The sequence below is a fragment of the Amblyraja radiata genome, chromosome 8, assembly GCF_010909765.2.
Source record: "Amblyraja radiata isolate CabotCenter1 chromosome 8, sAmbRad1.1.pri, whole genome shotgun sequence".
Taxonomy (NCBI): Eukaryota; Metazoa; Chordata; class Chondrichthyes; order Rajiformes; family Rajidae; genus Amblyraja; species Amblyraja radiata.
Window position 1 is genome coordinate 19,519,069 of NC_045963.1, and position 13,863 is coordinate 19,532,931.

Here is a 13,863-nt window from a genome sequence, read left to right on the forward strand (position 1 = left end):
GCTGTCGAGCGGAGGGGGGTGGTGGAGGCAGATACGAAGATGGCATTTAAGAGATTTTAAGATAGGCCTATGGATTGGCAGGGAAGGGAGGACTATGAATCACGTGCATGGAGCTGAGATTAGTTGATCTTAGCATCATGTTCGGCACTGACATTGCGGACCGATGAGCCTGTTCCTGTGCTGTACTCTTGTATATTCTATGTTTTAAACTCAATGAGACTTTTGCATGTTTCAAACATTCTCATTCATTTTGGAACTGTAGTTTGCACCACATTGGAGGTTTGTTAAATTCCTCTGTCCTTTTCTTATTCCTCTATATTATTTCTCCTTTCTCAGTCTAAAGATGTCCTACATTAACTTAAGCTAAACCGTTGCTCCATGAAGGGTATAATGGGCCAGACCTGGAATTTTGGCATTTAAATGAGGCATTCAAGATGGATACATTGAGATTGAGAAGCTCATGCCAAATCCTTCAACATGCAGATTCCATTTCTAATCTTAGGTCATGAATTTATTAGAGAGTTTTATCTGCAGTCAGTTTCTGTGCACATTTTTATTTAGGACACATTCATTGTTAGCCACCCTGCCAGCCTATGAGAGCACAGTTGGGTAGCCCACTGTCTTGATCAAGGTGCAGCTCATGCAAAGACATATAATCGGATGCTCTAAACGGGCCTCATTTGGGGGCAATCCAGATTTTGGTTTGACCTTATTACATTTGCAAGTTTTCTTTTAGGATGGCGAAGTTCACGATGGTTCAGAACTCATTGGTCCAGTAGATCCCTCATCGGAGTCGCTGAATGATAGTCTGTCGGATGGCAGTTCTGAAGGTATGCAGGGGCATAACTCAAAAGTTGGAACACCAAACCTTGAAGTCCGAATCCACCAAGTTTTGGTGGTTTCGGAGTTGTTTATTTTTACTGAAAATATTTTGGTATGAATGTTGCCATTAACTTTTGTCTCTAATGACTTGTGGAACTGACATTTCCTGCAGCCCCAAACTTTTTGTTTTTAATGATTATTGGTTAGATCCCTCTATTGCTGTCATGTTATCTGTGGCCATGTTAGCACTAACAATTGGAGGTGGGGCTTAACAACACATTCAATGCTTTAAATGTTTGGCTTCCGCTTGCTTTAACCGCGAGCACTGCATGCTAGGGTACCATCAGCTTTGAATGATCACTTGGAAATCATGTCAGGTGATCTCCTCAGGTCTGTGCAGGGTGCTGATGTTTTAAACCTCTGACCATATTGCGGAGTTAGATTGTGAAGTTTTTTTTAATTTGACCCAAATTCCATTTTTATAGAAACATAATGTTAAAATTCCAAAATAAAGAAAGTGATGCTATACTTTACAGTTCACAAACCACATCCACAATGCAGTAAACTACTCTGCATTGCTCTTCAGTGTCAAAAGTATTTTGAAGCCATTTGTGAAGCTTTGTTGCATTAAAGGAACCATACAAAGCCAAATTATTGTTGAATGCTCCAGCCAGTCTCTGGAGATGGCACATGAACTGTGATTTATGATACGGCTCCTCGATATCGATTTTACCTTGAGGACCATAATTCAAAATAAAACTTTGCTTGAGAAGGAGTTAAACTTCAGAAAAAAAATTGCTATCACAAAACTGGAGTAAAAATCTTCTAGTTATCCTTTTCTTTCTCTGGAGCTGCTACTGAATTAGTCTGGGCCATTTGTAGAATACAAGATCTCTTACAAAAATGCTTTCCTCACTAACATCACTTTTATTGTAAGATAGAGCCATACAGCACACAAACAGTGCCTTTGTCCCAATTTGTCCGTATCACTCAAGATGCCCCATCTATGCTAGTCCCACCTGCTGCCATTTGGCCCATATCCCTCAAAGCAATGTTTACCAACATTTTGGGGGAGGTGATAATGACAAGAAAATATTAGTAATCCACTCTTCTTGGACCGCGTCTATTAAGACTAAACACAGAATGGGATCATATATGCAATTCTGAAGAAGGGCCTCGACCCGAAACGTCACCCATTCCTTCTCTCCAGAGATGCTGCCTGTCCTGCTTAGTTACTCCAGATTTTTGTGTCTATGCAATTGAAGTCTTTAAAACCTTGTTGAACCCGCTTGTTAATTTTAGGAACATTTGGAAGGTCTGCAGTGCAAAGCTTTCCTACCAGATCGGGGGGCACAGTGATTTAGAAGCATGAATATGATTGTCAAATGATTTGGTTGGAGCACCAGAGGCTTCAGAATAGACCAGTTATTGTACCTCACAGGATTATCAAAAATGAATGTATGTTTTTAATTAGCTTTTAGCTTAAAATTAATTTAAAATGAGCTTTTGAAATACCTAAAGATGGAAAGAGGGAAAATTGGAATAAATCTGTGTTTTATCCACCAATATTTAAAATTGAATTAAATGTCACAGTGAGTAAGATTCTGATTGCCTCTTTTTATATTCTTTTTAGCCCGGAGAGACTTCTTCGATGACGTCACTCTTAGTAGTCAATCAGAATGTGGTGGTAAGATGCCAGAATGTCTTTAATTATCCTATAATTGATCTGAATGTGACCATGCATCAGCTGGGCCCTGTGATACAAGGCAGCTGTTGTTTAATAATGTATAAATGAGCTGTCCTTTATCTGAAACAGGCACGCTTGCTCTTGCATAGCGCTTTCACGATCACGGATGTATCGTGCCTTACACCTGTACAATAGTTCCTCGAACATGGTTGTTCCTGTAAATGTCAGAATTGGGATGCCGAATTTGTACGGGGCAAGCTCTCATTGGAAATGTGAAAGCAACGAGATAAAGGAAGCCGTCTGACGGAGAAGTGATGGGCAGGATAACCCCAACTCTCCAAAAGTCAATTAATCTTTTGCATTCGTCTGGGTGGGCAGATGGGGCCTTGGTTTGCTATTTCATTGAGAAAGGCTGCAATCCATTAATGCAGAGGACTGAAGTGCTGCAGGCTTTTGAGTTCAAATTATTTTCTCTCTCCCCAGAACTGCAGTTCTATTTCAGTTTATGATTTGATTGTAATGACCAAATTCCCATTAAACTCCCTGGATCCACATCGTCCAGGTGTAGTCGCGGTGGACACTTTTTTGTGTGTTGAAGGAAAGCGTACCATTGACTTGTTCATAAACCCTTTACAAATGTGGAGTATTTCCTGAAATTCCCAGTCTCTCCCAATAATTGCAAATAGCCATCCATACACCAATGAGGTTGGGAAGATGACTGGGGGGAAAATGAACAAGGTGGGTATCTGAGGTAATAGAAACATAGAAAATAGGTGCAGGAGTAGGCCATTCGGTCCTTCGAGCCTGCACCGCCATTCAATATGATCATGGCTGATCATCCAACTAATATATAGCAATTTGAAGACATTTGGGAAAAGAAAGCCAGAATGTGTTGACTGATAGTTCTGCCAAATATAATGGAGAGAAAGGCAGGGGTACACTTTATCGGACAAATGAAGTAAGCCAGGTGGGATGTAAGGCTTGTGGGTGTTTTGTGCCAGGAGGAGCAGCAGTATGGAAAGCTTATCATTGGGGATATTATGCCTTAGAATCGGGGAACAATGGAAATTTAAAGGACAAAAAGACAAGGTGGGTCCTGGAACCAGAAAAGACGAAGGAGAAAAATTAAATGATGGACAAATAAGGATTAGAGTGACACGGACAAAATATGGATTTGTACTAACTTAGATAATAGGCATCTTGGTCGGCAAGGACAAGTTGAGTTGAAGTGGCTGTTTCTGTGCTGTACAACTACATGAAATAAGTTGAATTTTGGGAGACCAGTAATGTTGGAAATCCTCTGTTAGGCAGAATTAACACTTCTTGTTGGTGACCTTTCATCAGAGCTTTGAGAGGGGCCATTGATGAAAAGCACGAATTTTGTTTCTCTTAACACGTGCTGCTCTCCAATATTTTTAGTTTTAAGATTACTAGCATTTATAGACATATTTGGCTTTACATTCTTTTAATTCCTTTTCCACCTACCGCATTGAAAGCTATAGGAACATACATCATTTCCCATGGGCCTTTTGCTAGGTTTATGTTGTTGACACATGTACAAATATGAAACATTATAATCGTTATTTCAATGTTATCATTGTCCTTTATGCTAATGTTGATCAATCTGCAGATCACCTAGCTGGCGAATGACATTATCTCATAATTGACATGAACATGATTAAAATTTGAGGCACGCCCATTTTGATTGCGATGTTGTATTCTGAAACAGAGATGAACCAAAAGCTTATTTATTGTACATTTAACAAGTAAATTGTCCATCACAATAACCATTCACCCTGTGAATGTTAATGGTACTGGATTGCTTCCCCAAGTCATCAGTTCTGTTGCATGAGCATCATAAAGAGCCATCTGGAATTCCTAAAATGTAATTTAGTTAAAGACAGGACAACAGAATAAAATGACCCATTACTTGAAAGGACAAGACATGTTTCAATTTTGTACATTATAAGACATTTATGGTAGATTAAAGTTATGTGTTTTAATAAATGTATCTTGTTGCTGAACTGACAAAGCATAATGGAGATAAAACACTGTTTAGAGATTCATCCATGTTTAACAAATATCATAGTTAATTGTTAGTTTTTAAGAGATAGTATTGATTAGTAGAGACTGCATTGTCATGATTAACAATTGTGTCATTTTAATTTATGCTGATTGCCCAAAAGTTTTATTTTAATGGATTTGCAGGCAACTTCAGAAACTGCTTGTAAGTTTAGCTGCTTACAGCAAGTCAAGTTCAATCTGGCGCTGAAATAAAGTTAAAGAGAAAATGAAAATACTGACTTTGGGACGGAAGGACTTTTACAGCTGTGATTACCAGAGTTCCCATATATGCCTATCTTAAATAGGCAAGTGAAATGCAGGGAATGGAGCGATATGGATCTTATGCAGGCAAAGGAGATTAGTTTGACTCGGCATAATGTTTGACACGGGCATTGTGGGCCAAAGGGCCTGTTCTGTTCTGTGCTGTTCTCTGTCAGGAGCGTTATTCTTCCATCTGGGCAGAAAAATATTCATTTGAAAATGGAGGATGTAGGTGGAAAGGAGAGCAACAGTGGATCTGGGAGGCGACTGAGAGCATTGTTTTGAGGAGCTTTAAAGGATAGCAGAAATTAAATAGTTAGGCAGGGTGATTAAGGCAGCAAGTTGCAAAGAGGGTGCAGTGAACCACAAATATAGAGGGATGCACAAGTGAAGCCAGGGATGTGTGATTTATTGGATTGGATGACATGGATTTCTGGGACTAAAGCAAGGTGATAGAGGTCGCAGACTTTTAGAAAAGGTAAATGTGGAGGTGTGAGAAAGAAGAGAAAATCTGTGTTGGAAAATCATAAAGTGTGGATTCTGGGAACTCAATGAGAAAGTGGTGGGGAGGAAACAAAACATGGATCAGGATTTCTGAGACTTGTGGGGTGGACAATGAGCCTGATTATAGATATTTATGCTACTACGTGGGATAGCTGGAATAGTGATGTTTCCGGTCATTTGTTTCAGCCGGACGGAAATGACATCAGAACTTTTACAGCAATTATTGAAGATGGTGATATCATCACAGTTTAATTGTAGGATGTTTTGACTCGTCCATGACCTAAATATAGCAATCATCTGTCCTTGTTAAAAAATTGAAACTTCAGCACACTATTTAATATGACGTGATGTTAGGTCTGAAACAAGTGTAGAGCAGATTCTATCTCTGAGACTACAAGAATCTATGAGAATTAATTTGCAGGTTAGTGAAAACAAGTTAATGTTCCTTGAAAGTGGCGTCACAGATGGATAGGGTGGTCAAGAAGGGTTTTGGGACATTGTCCTTCATCAGTCAAAGCATTGAGAAAGAAGTTGGGAGGTCATGTTACACTTATATAAGACTAGACTAAGTGGGACCCGTTGGGTCCCAGCATCACACGGGAGGGCTGGTATTCCACCAGCAATATTCCACCTCTCCACCAATTCCAATATTACTGGCCAGTGGGGGGCTTTCTGTCGCGCTAGTATGGGTGTTGCGGGCCGAAGGTACTGTTTTCCAGAGGGCTAGTATAGACATTGTGGGCCGAATGGATTCTTGGGCTGGCAACCAACTGTTACAACGATTTTAAAAGCCAAGCCAAGGCAAACAATTTGGCTGCAGCCACCTGACAACCAAAATTCATTTTGTGAACACAAACTTGTTAAAAAGGCGAGGCAAACAATTGGGCTGCAGCCACCTGACAACCAAAATTCATTTTGTGAACACATACTTGTTAAAAAGGCGAGGCAAACAATTGGGCTGCAGCCACCTGACAACTAAAATTCATTTTGTGAACACAAACTTTAAATAAAAAGGCAAACAATTTGGCAGCAGCCACATCGAGGGGACTCACCATGGAGTAGACGTGCGTTCAGTGTTATTCACCGCTGACCCTCTCGCTTCCTGGGTCTGGCAGAGACTGAGTGAGGCACGACACTTCCGGGTTTTATAGTCCCTCCCCCCTCCCGCCAGCGGGGGCAGCAGAGAGAATAGTTTATAAAAAAAAAAAACATTAATATCGCTCTGATTTTTCATCGATGGAAAAAATCCTCTGGTCCCGGAAGGCGGAGGGGGGCTCTGAGCAAGGTGGTCAAAAATGACGGGCGTAGGTGGCGGCGTTCTCTCGGAAATCGCAACACAGTGGGCCAAAAGCGGTCAAGATCAGACTTTTAGTAATATAGATGTTGTTGAGGCTACATTTAGAGTATTGTGTTTAGTTTTGATCACCATGTTATAGGAACAACATTGTCAAGGTTGAAGGGGTTCAGAGACGATTTACCAGGATGTTCCTAGGACTCTAGGGCCTGAGCTATAGGGAGAGGTTGAGCAGGCTATGGCTTTATTCCTTGGAGCGCAGGAGGATGAGGGATGATCTTATAGAGGTGTACAAAATCATAAGAGGAATAGGTCGGGTAAATGCACAGAGGCTACTGCCCAGAGTAAGGGAATCGAGAACCAGCGGACATAGGTTTATGGTGAGTGGAGAAAGATTTTATGAGAACCTGAGGGGTACCTTTTTTACACAAATGGTGATGGATGTATGGAACAAGCTGCCAGAGGAGGTAGTTGAAACTGGTACTATGGCAATGTTTAAGAAACATTTAGAGAGTGGCGTGGATAGGGTAGATTTAGAGCGATATGGGCCAAAACCAGGAAGGTGGGACTAGTGTCGATGGAGCATGTTGATCGGCAGATCTAACCTATATTTGGGCTTAGAGAATAAAAAATGATCTTTTTGTGTAATTATTAAGAGATTTTAGTGGAGGAATACAAAGTTTTTCACTGTCCTAAGGTATCCAGAAGCAGGTTGGTCACCATCTCAAAAGAAGGGGTCAACCATTCAGGACTGAGGTGAGAAGAAATGCCTTTACCCAGAGGGTGGCGAATGGTTGGAATTCACTGCCGAAGTGGGCAGTGGAGGCTCAGTCACTGAGTCCATTCACGACAGTGATTGATAGATTTTTGAGAATGTGGATAATGGATTTGATACAGGACTGTGGTGCTGCTGTAGCACCATCCACCATCGTCTTGTTGAATGGTGGAACAGGCCGAAGGGCCTACTCTTGCTTCTACTGGTGTCCGTGCAAAAGCACCGAACATTCAGAGTGATAAGCACCTAATGAAAATTTGAAATGAGAGTCTGAGGAAGGGTCCCGACCCGAAACATCACCTATCCATGTACTTCAGGGATGCTGCCTCATACGTTGAGTTACTCCAGCACTTTGTCTTTTTTGTTGTTGTAAAACAACATCTGCAGTTCCTTCTTTCTATAGGTTGAGATGCAGGAAATTTCTTGCATTCTGAGGAAGCTTTGGCATTTTGATTAGCATGAGGTATCGTAGCAATTTCAGAAGAACTTAATCTGGTCATAATTTCTCACTTGGCAGAGCCAGGTTTTTATATGTCCTTCACCGGTTTAGCACAACTCTCTTTCAGCGGAGGCAGGAAAACGATTATGTGAGTCAAGGACAGGGGACAATTATTTGTTGGTTCAGGAATTGTTTGTTGGGGAGAAATGCAATGCTCCCACCACATTGAGAATGCAAATTATTTTTAAAGTCACCTTGCCCAGGCATTTAGTTTCTGCTAATAGTCGAGTGGTGTGTGCACCTGGCACTTCCAGATGCGGCAATACATGTTTCTAATGTGGAAAACATCAGTGTTTATTTATCTTAACCAGCAGAGTAAGTACATTAGGGCCAAATTAATTGCAAACCTCCTCAAATGTGTGCATTCAATTGTAACTTCTAGAATTCTTCCTTTCTTGCCTATTGAAGCATTTCAGTAGCTGTAACCCTTAACGCTCCCAACGTCAACTAAACAAAAACACTGCTGTTTTTCGGTGAATGTCAGAATATTTGCTGCTCTCTTTTGCATCAGCATGCTTGAGAATATTACATGGGCATCTTCATTTCCTATTAATGAGCATATGGAGCAGAAGACCTTGACTCATAATTATACCCCATCTAATTGAGAAAGCAGTGTGTATCCATATTGATGGACTGAGCTTGATTTGAGTAACTGATGACCAATTAGGCTGCATAAATTTGAGCTGATCTTAAATCATTTGCTGGCTGTTCTTAATTCAGTATAGGTGAATATAGTTCAGTTTTAGTTTTGTGGGTTTTTTCCTCTTTAATTCTCATTTTTCAGCAGCTAATTTCAGCTTCTTCTTCGTCCATTTTTTTTGTGCTTCTTGTTCACGTTGCCAGAGAACAGCAAGAAATTATATATATTTTTTCCGTTAATAGCTTACGGCTCATATTTGTGGGTAGTTTGAAAATATTTGTTAATTTGCAGTTTGTGAATCCCTTCTTGGCCCTAACTCCTTGGATCTTATAGTGCAAGAAGTAAACTATGAAACCCAACACCACGAAAACTCCGAAGATAGAGACAAAATGCTGGAGTAACGCAGCGGGACAGGCAGCATCTCTGGAGAAAAGGAACGGGTGATGTTTTGGGTCGAGACCCTTCTCTCGACCCAAAACATCACCCTTTCCTTCGCTCCAGAGATGCTGCCTGTCCTGCTGAGTTACTCCAGCTTTTAATAATAATAATAATGGATGGGATTTATATAGCGCCTTTCTAATACTCAAGGCGCTTTACATCGCATTATTCATTCACTCCTCAGTCACACTCGGTGGTAGTAAGCTACTTCTGTAGCCACAGCTGCCCTGGGGCAGACTGACGGAAGCGTGGCTGCCATTCTGTGCCTACGGCCCCTCTGACCACCACCAATCACTCACACACATTCACACACAGGCAAAGGTGCAGCTTTTGTGTCTACCTTTGGTTTAAACCAGCATCTGCAGTACCTTCCTACACACCATGATAACGCCAGTGGAATGTATTAGAAAGCAAATCGCTTGGCTTAATTACATCAGTGAGCCATCAACTGCAGCATGACAAAAATACAGTTTCTAATTAATCTTTTTGAACGAGAGAGAACAAAATCTGATAGTGCAGGTGACTATTTTACTCAGTCTGCACCAGCACTTTAAAGAGTAAGTAAGTAAGTAAGTTTTATTTATATAGCACATTTTAAGTCAGCTCGCATTGACACCAAAGTGCTTTACATAAAATAGATAATAAGTTTCCATACCATAGAAAAAGGTTTAAAAAAATAAAGAAAATGGACACAACACATTATAGAGTTCAACGCCAACGTCCCCCCACAGCAGAATCAAAAATTTCCACTGTGGGGAAAGGCACCAGAGAGTTAAGTCCTCTTCCTCTGAAACACCCGAGGTCGGGGCCCATTTGTGACCTTGCAGCCAGTCCGATAATTTTCAGGGCCCTCTTGCCGTGAAGATGGAACTCCGGCAAAAGAGCTTTCTAATTTGATCAATTCCTTTCTCATTTTCCCTGTAGCCACGCAACTTTTTAAATTTTCAGTTCTTCAGTAATTTCTTTTTTGAAAGTTATTTTTTTACATTTGCTTCCACTATTTTTGCAGAGCATAATTGTTGGGTTAATATAAAAGACTGTTTGCCATTTAATTTATTTTGTAGTTATCATAAATCCCCACTTATCAGTCATCAACCCAGTGGTCTTATTACAGATACTCCTGTTATCTCTCTGCTTGACCTCTCAGGTTGGGACCCTTCTACAGACTGACGGAATAGAGGAGAGATAGCTGGGAGAAAGAGGTGAGAGTTAGAGTAGGTCAAGAGCTGACAAATGATAAGTGGATCCAGATGAGGAGGGGTTGATTGAGTGGGGAAAGAAGGTTGGAGATAGTAAACCAAAACTGGAGGTGGAGAAGACAGAATGGTAGGTCTGGAAGGTGGGGAGCAAAATGTAAAACCAGAGGGAGCGGTGATGGGCAGAAAGGAACGGGGGAAGGGAATCAAAATGGGGGACCTGTGTTAGGGGGGGTTTTGAGATGAGCGGATGGATGAAAGGTGACGGGGTGGAGGCAGTGGAAAGAAAGGTAGGTGAGGAGGCGGTGCCATCTGAAATTGTGTATTCAGTGCTCATGCTGTTGGGTTGCAGTGTGCCTAAGTGGATTATGAGGTGCTGAGCTTCAACTTTGCCAGAAACTGCACTCTTGTGTGTTTTGCTCAAGATTTCAGCATCTGCAGTCTCTTGTGTTTCCATAAGATATTTTTCTTGTTTGAAATATGATATTGCAGATTGCCAAGATGCATGTTGTGTCTAAATGCGTTTCCGCGGTGTTTCTTTGCGATGAGCTCCATCGCAGTCAACAATATAACCTAGATCCACCAAAACTTCATCCTAACATTGTGTTCATTCATTTTGGGCTGGCAAAATAACATCCACAAATGATAATTTTCTCTTTTTAAATCCTCAGTGTCTTATTTACATTGGTAGCACTAACATTATGATGACCCATGACTCTTTGAATCCACATGACAAATCTGTGATGTTTGTAATGTGACTCGATTATTACTTAATTTGCAAAATATATGTAAAGCTTGTGAAGGGATTTTGAATCTAATGCAGCACTTACACAATTCCTGTGATCAGTGAAGAACATCGTTAAATACGTTAGTCAGGCAGTTAAGATTTACAGGGATTTTGTTTGATTCGTTGAATAGAGCCATACATTTGTCATGGTATAGAAGGAGGCCATTCAGCCCTTTCCGTTTATGTCAGTATCTAAAAGAAGGTCTGAAGAAGGGTCTCCACCGAAAACGTCACCTATTTTCTCCAGAGATGCTGTCTGACCTGCTGAGTTACTCCAGCTTTTTGTGTCTATCTTTGGTTTAAACCAGCATCTGCAGATTTTCTGCAGTTCCTGCATATTCTCCTTGCAGTTTAAACCAGCATCTGCAGGGAGAATAGCCTCAGTTTCTTCAGCGTAATAACCAAAATTTGTTATTCCTAAAATCATTCTATTTTTTTCTGTTTGTTGTCCTGTACTTCCCAAGGTTGGGTGGCCATAATTGCATGCAGTCTACCACAGTTGGCCACCCTGTTTTTGTACCTCATGTCTCCATTTCTAAATGATAAATTCCAGCATCTCATGTTGTACCACTTACCCAACCCTGCAATTCTGAAACGTTTGTTCACGTGTGTATTTAATAGCAGAAATGATCAAAGAATATCAAAACCAATTCATTTAAATACAATTAAAAATTGTTTTTTTAGCAACAACGTGAAAACAAATGAAAGCATTTAAGTAAACTTGACCTTGAAATTGATTAAAAGCTCCTATTGTGTTATCAGCCGTCTCCATTCAAATGAATGGAGAAGGTAAGATTTTCAGGCAGATTCTCGTGAATGAATGATGGGGAAATGACCCAATGTCACTCTCTGGCACTGGGCTTGTGAGTCCAGCCTTTCAGCATCTGAGCACAACTCAGAAACTGTCAAGCAGATGCCAGCAAGTTCAGGATTTGTGAGCGCATGCATGCAATACAGGACTTACAATGTGAGCAAGGTCAGCAGTTCTTAACAAAACTCTGACATTTCTTGTGAAATCTGGGCCAGTGCTCTTTCCATCAATATTTCCTTCACCTAACCACATGTCAACATGACAAATGTTGGCGGAAAAAGTGGTGGATTTAAAAAAAGAGAAACTTGAGTGGTTGCTGAGGAATCATCTCTGTTGATTTTTTGACTAACACAGCAATCTAATCATTCAATAATAATTCTAACAACAAACAAATCAGTGAAACTTCTAATATTCAAGACCATATATGTATATACCTCCAATTAGCAATTGCAAGCGGAAAGTAATCTTGAAAAATATAAGTTTAACATAAAATGACCATTGCTAATCATTTTAACTTCCTTTCCCATTCGTATACTGATCTTTCTATCCTCGGCCTCCTACAGAGAGAGGCCGCAGACAACTGGAGTAACAGCACTACGTATCACACTTGGATATCTTACAACCTAACGGTATGAACATTCCAATTTTAGGTAACTAACCATTATACAACCCACCCCCCCCCTCCCCTCCCCTCCCTTGCCCACTGTTTCTCCCCAATCTTATCTGTGCCCCACCTGGACTCATTCCAATTCAGACCACTAAACATAGGAGCAAAATTAGGCCATTCAGCCCATTGAATCTACTCCTCCATTCAGTCATGGCTGATCTATTTTTCCCTCTCAACTCAGTTTCCTGCCATTTCCACGTAACCTTTGACACCCTTACTAATCAAGAATTCTATCAATCTTTGGTCGAACAATACCCAATGACTTTGCCTCCACAGCTCCATGTGGCAATGAATTCCACAGATTCACCACCGTCTAGCTATAAGAAATCCTCCTCATCTGTATTCTGAAGGTACGTCCTTTTATTCTGAGGCTGTGCCCTCTGGTTCCAGACTCTCCCAGTACATGAAATGTAATTTCTCCCCTTCCTCCGGCTGCTTTATTTGCACCTCACACTTCAATCCTCACACCTTTTGTCTTTTTATCTCTGGCCTTTGTCCAACCATCTGCTGATCACCTCCCCCCGCCCCCTCTCACCTGCATCCACCTATCATTGGCCAGGCTTTATCCTCCCCTTCCTCTCTCCCATCTCCCCCTCACCACCACAATCAGTCTAAAGAAGGGTTCCAAACCAAAATACTCTCCAGAGAAACTGCCTGATCCACCGAATCTGAGTGACTCCAGCACTTTGTGTCTTTTTTTGTAAACCAGTACCTGCAGTTCCTTCTGTATTAAAACAAATTACCATTTTAAAAGGAACTTTCTTTTAGCATTGTTGCATGCCACTAATGCCTTGCATAGTTATAAAATTATGAGACTGTGTTGCCGTTAGCCAGGGCCGGCCTTAAACCAATTGGACCAATGGCTCCCAATTGGGCCCCGCGCCTAAGGAGATCCCGCGCTAGAGTAATCTACTCTCGGCTCGGGTAGATCTAACCCGGGTGGAGGGGGAAGAGAGGGGCGGAGAGAAGGTGGAGGCGGAAGAAAGGGGTAGACGGGGAGGGGGAAGAAAGGGGTAGTCGGGGAGGGTGGTGTGAGGGGGAATGGAGAAGGGGGATGTGGGTCGATCCCTCACGGTCCCGGGGCAGCGCTCCCCCCCCCCCCCCCCCCCCAAAGGGTAGGATTTTCATTTCACAGTGACTAAAACAAGTGGTATCGTAACTATGTTATTTTCATAGGTGATCTACACATTTTGTTTCTTACTTGTAAATTTCTATTAAAACTAGACTGTGGGACGCGTTGGGCCCATGTTCACACGGGAGGGCTGGCCCCCCTACGCAATATTCCACCTCTCCACCAATTCCAATATTGGTGTCCAGTGGGATGGGGGGGGGCTTTCATTGGGCTGGCAGCTCAGTCATTCAAGCCTGTTGTGCTGGCAGCTCACTCACTCACGGCTGGTGGGCTGGCAGTTGACTCA

At 41.6% G+C, this 13,863-nt stretch overlaps 1 protein-coding gene and 1 long non-coding RNA gene across 6 annotated transcripts in view; one reads left to right on the forward strand and one right to left on the reverse strand.

Annotated features, from left to right (window-relative positions):
• rps6kc1 (ribosomal protein S6 kinase C1) overlaps positions 1-13,863 on the forward strand; it is a 163,714-nt gene that overhangs the window by 32,441 nt on the left and 117,410 nt on the right. For all 5 annotated transcript variants that reach the window (XM_033025324.1, XM_033025329.1, XM_033025325.1 and 2 more), the window contains 2 exons: positions 737-830; positions 2,456-2,509. In XM_033025324.1, the coding sequence (XP_032881215.1) occupies positions 737-830; positions 2,456-2,509 (148 nt within the window). The remainder of the gene's footprint in view (positions 1-736; positions 831-2,455; positions 2,510-13,863) is intronic.
• On the reverse strand, positions 531-13,760 carry LOC116975933. Its single transcript, XR_004412819.1, has 3 exons — positions 13,701-13,760; positions 5,889-5,943; positions 531-541 (listed from the first exon to the last, which is right to left on the reverse strand). It is a non-coding gene; the product is annotated as an uncharacterized LOC116975933 (long non-coding RNA).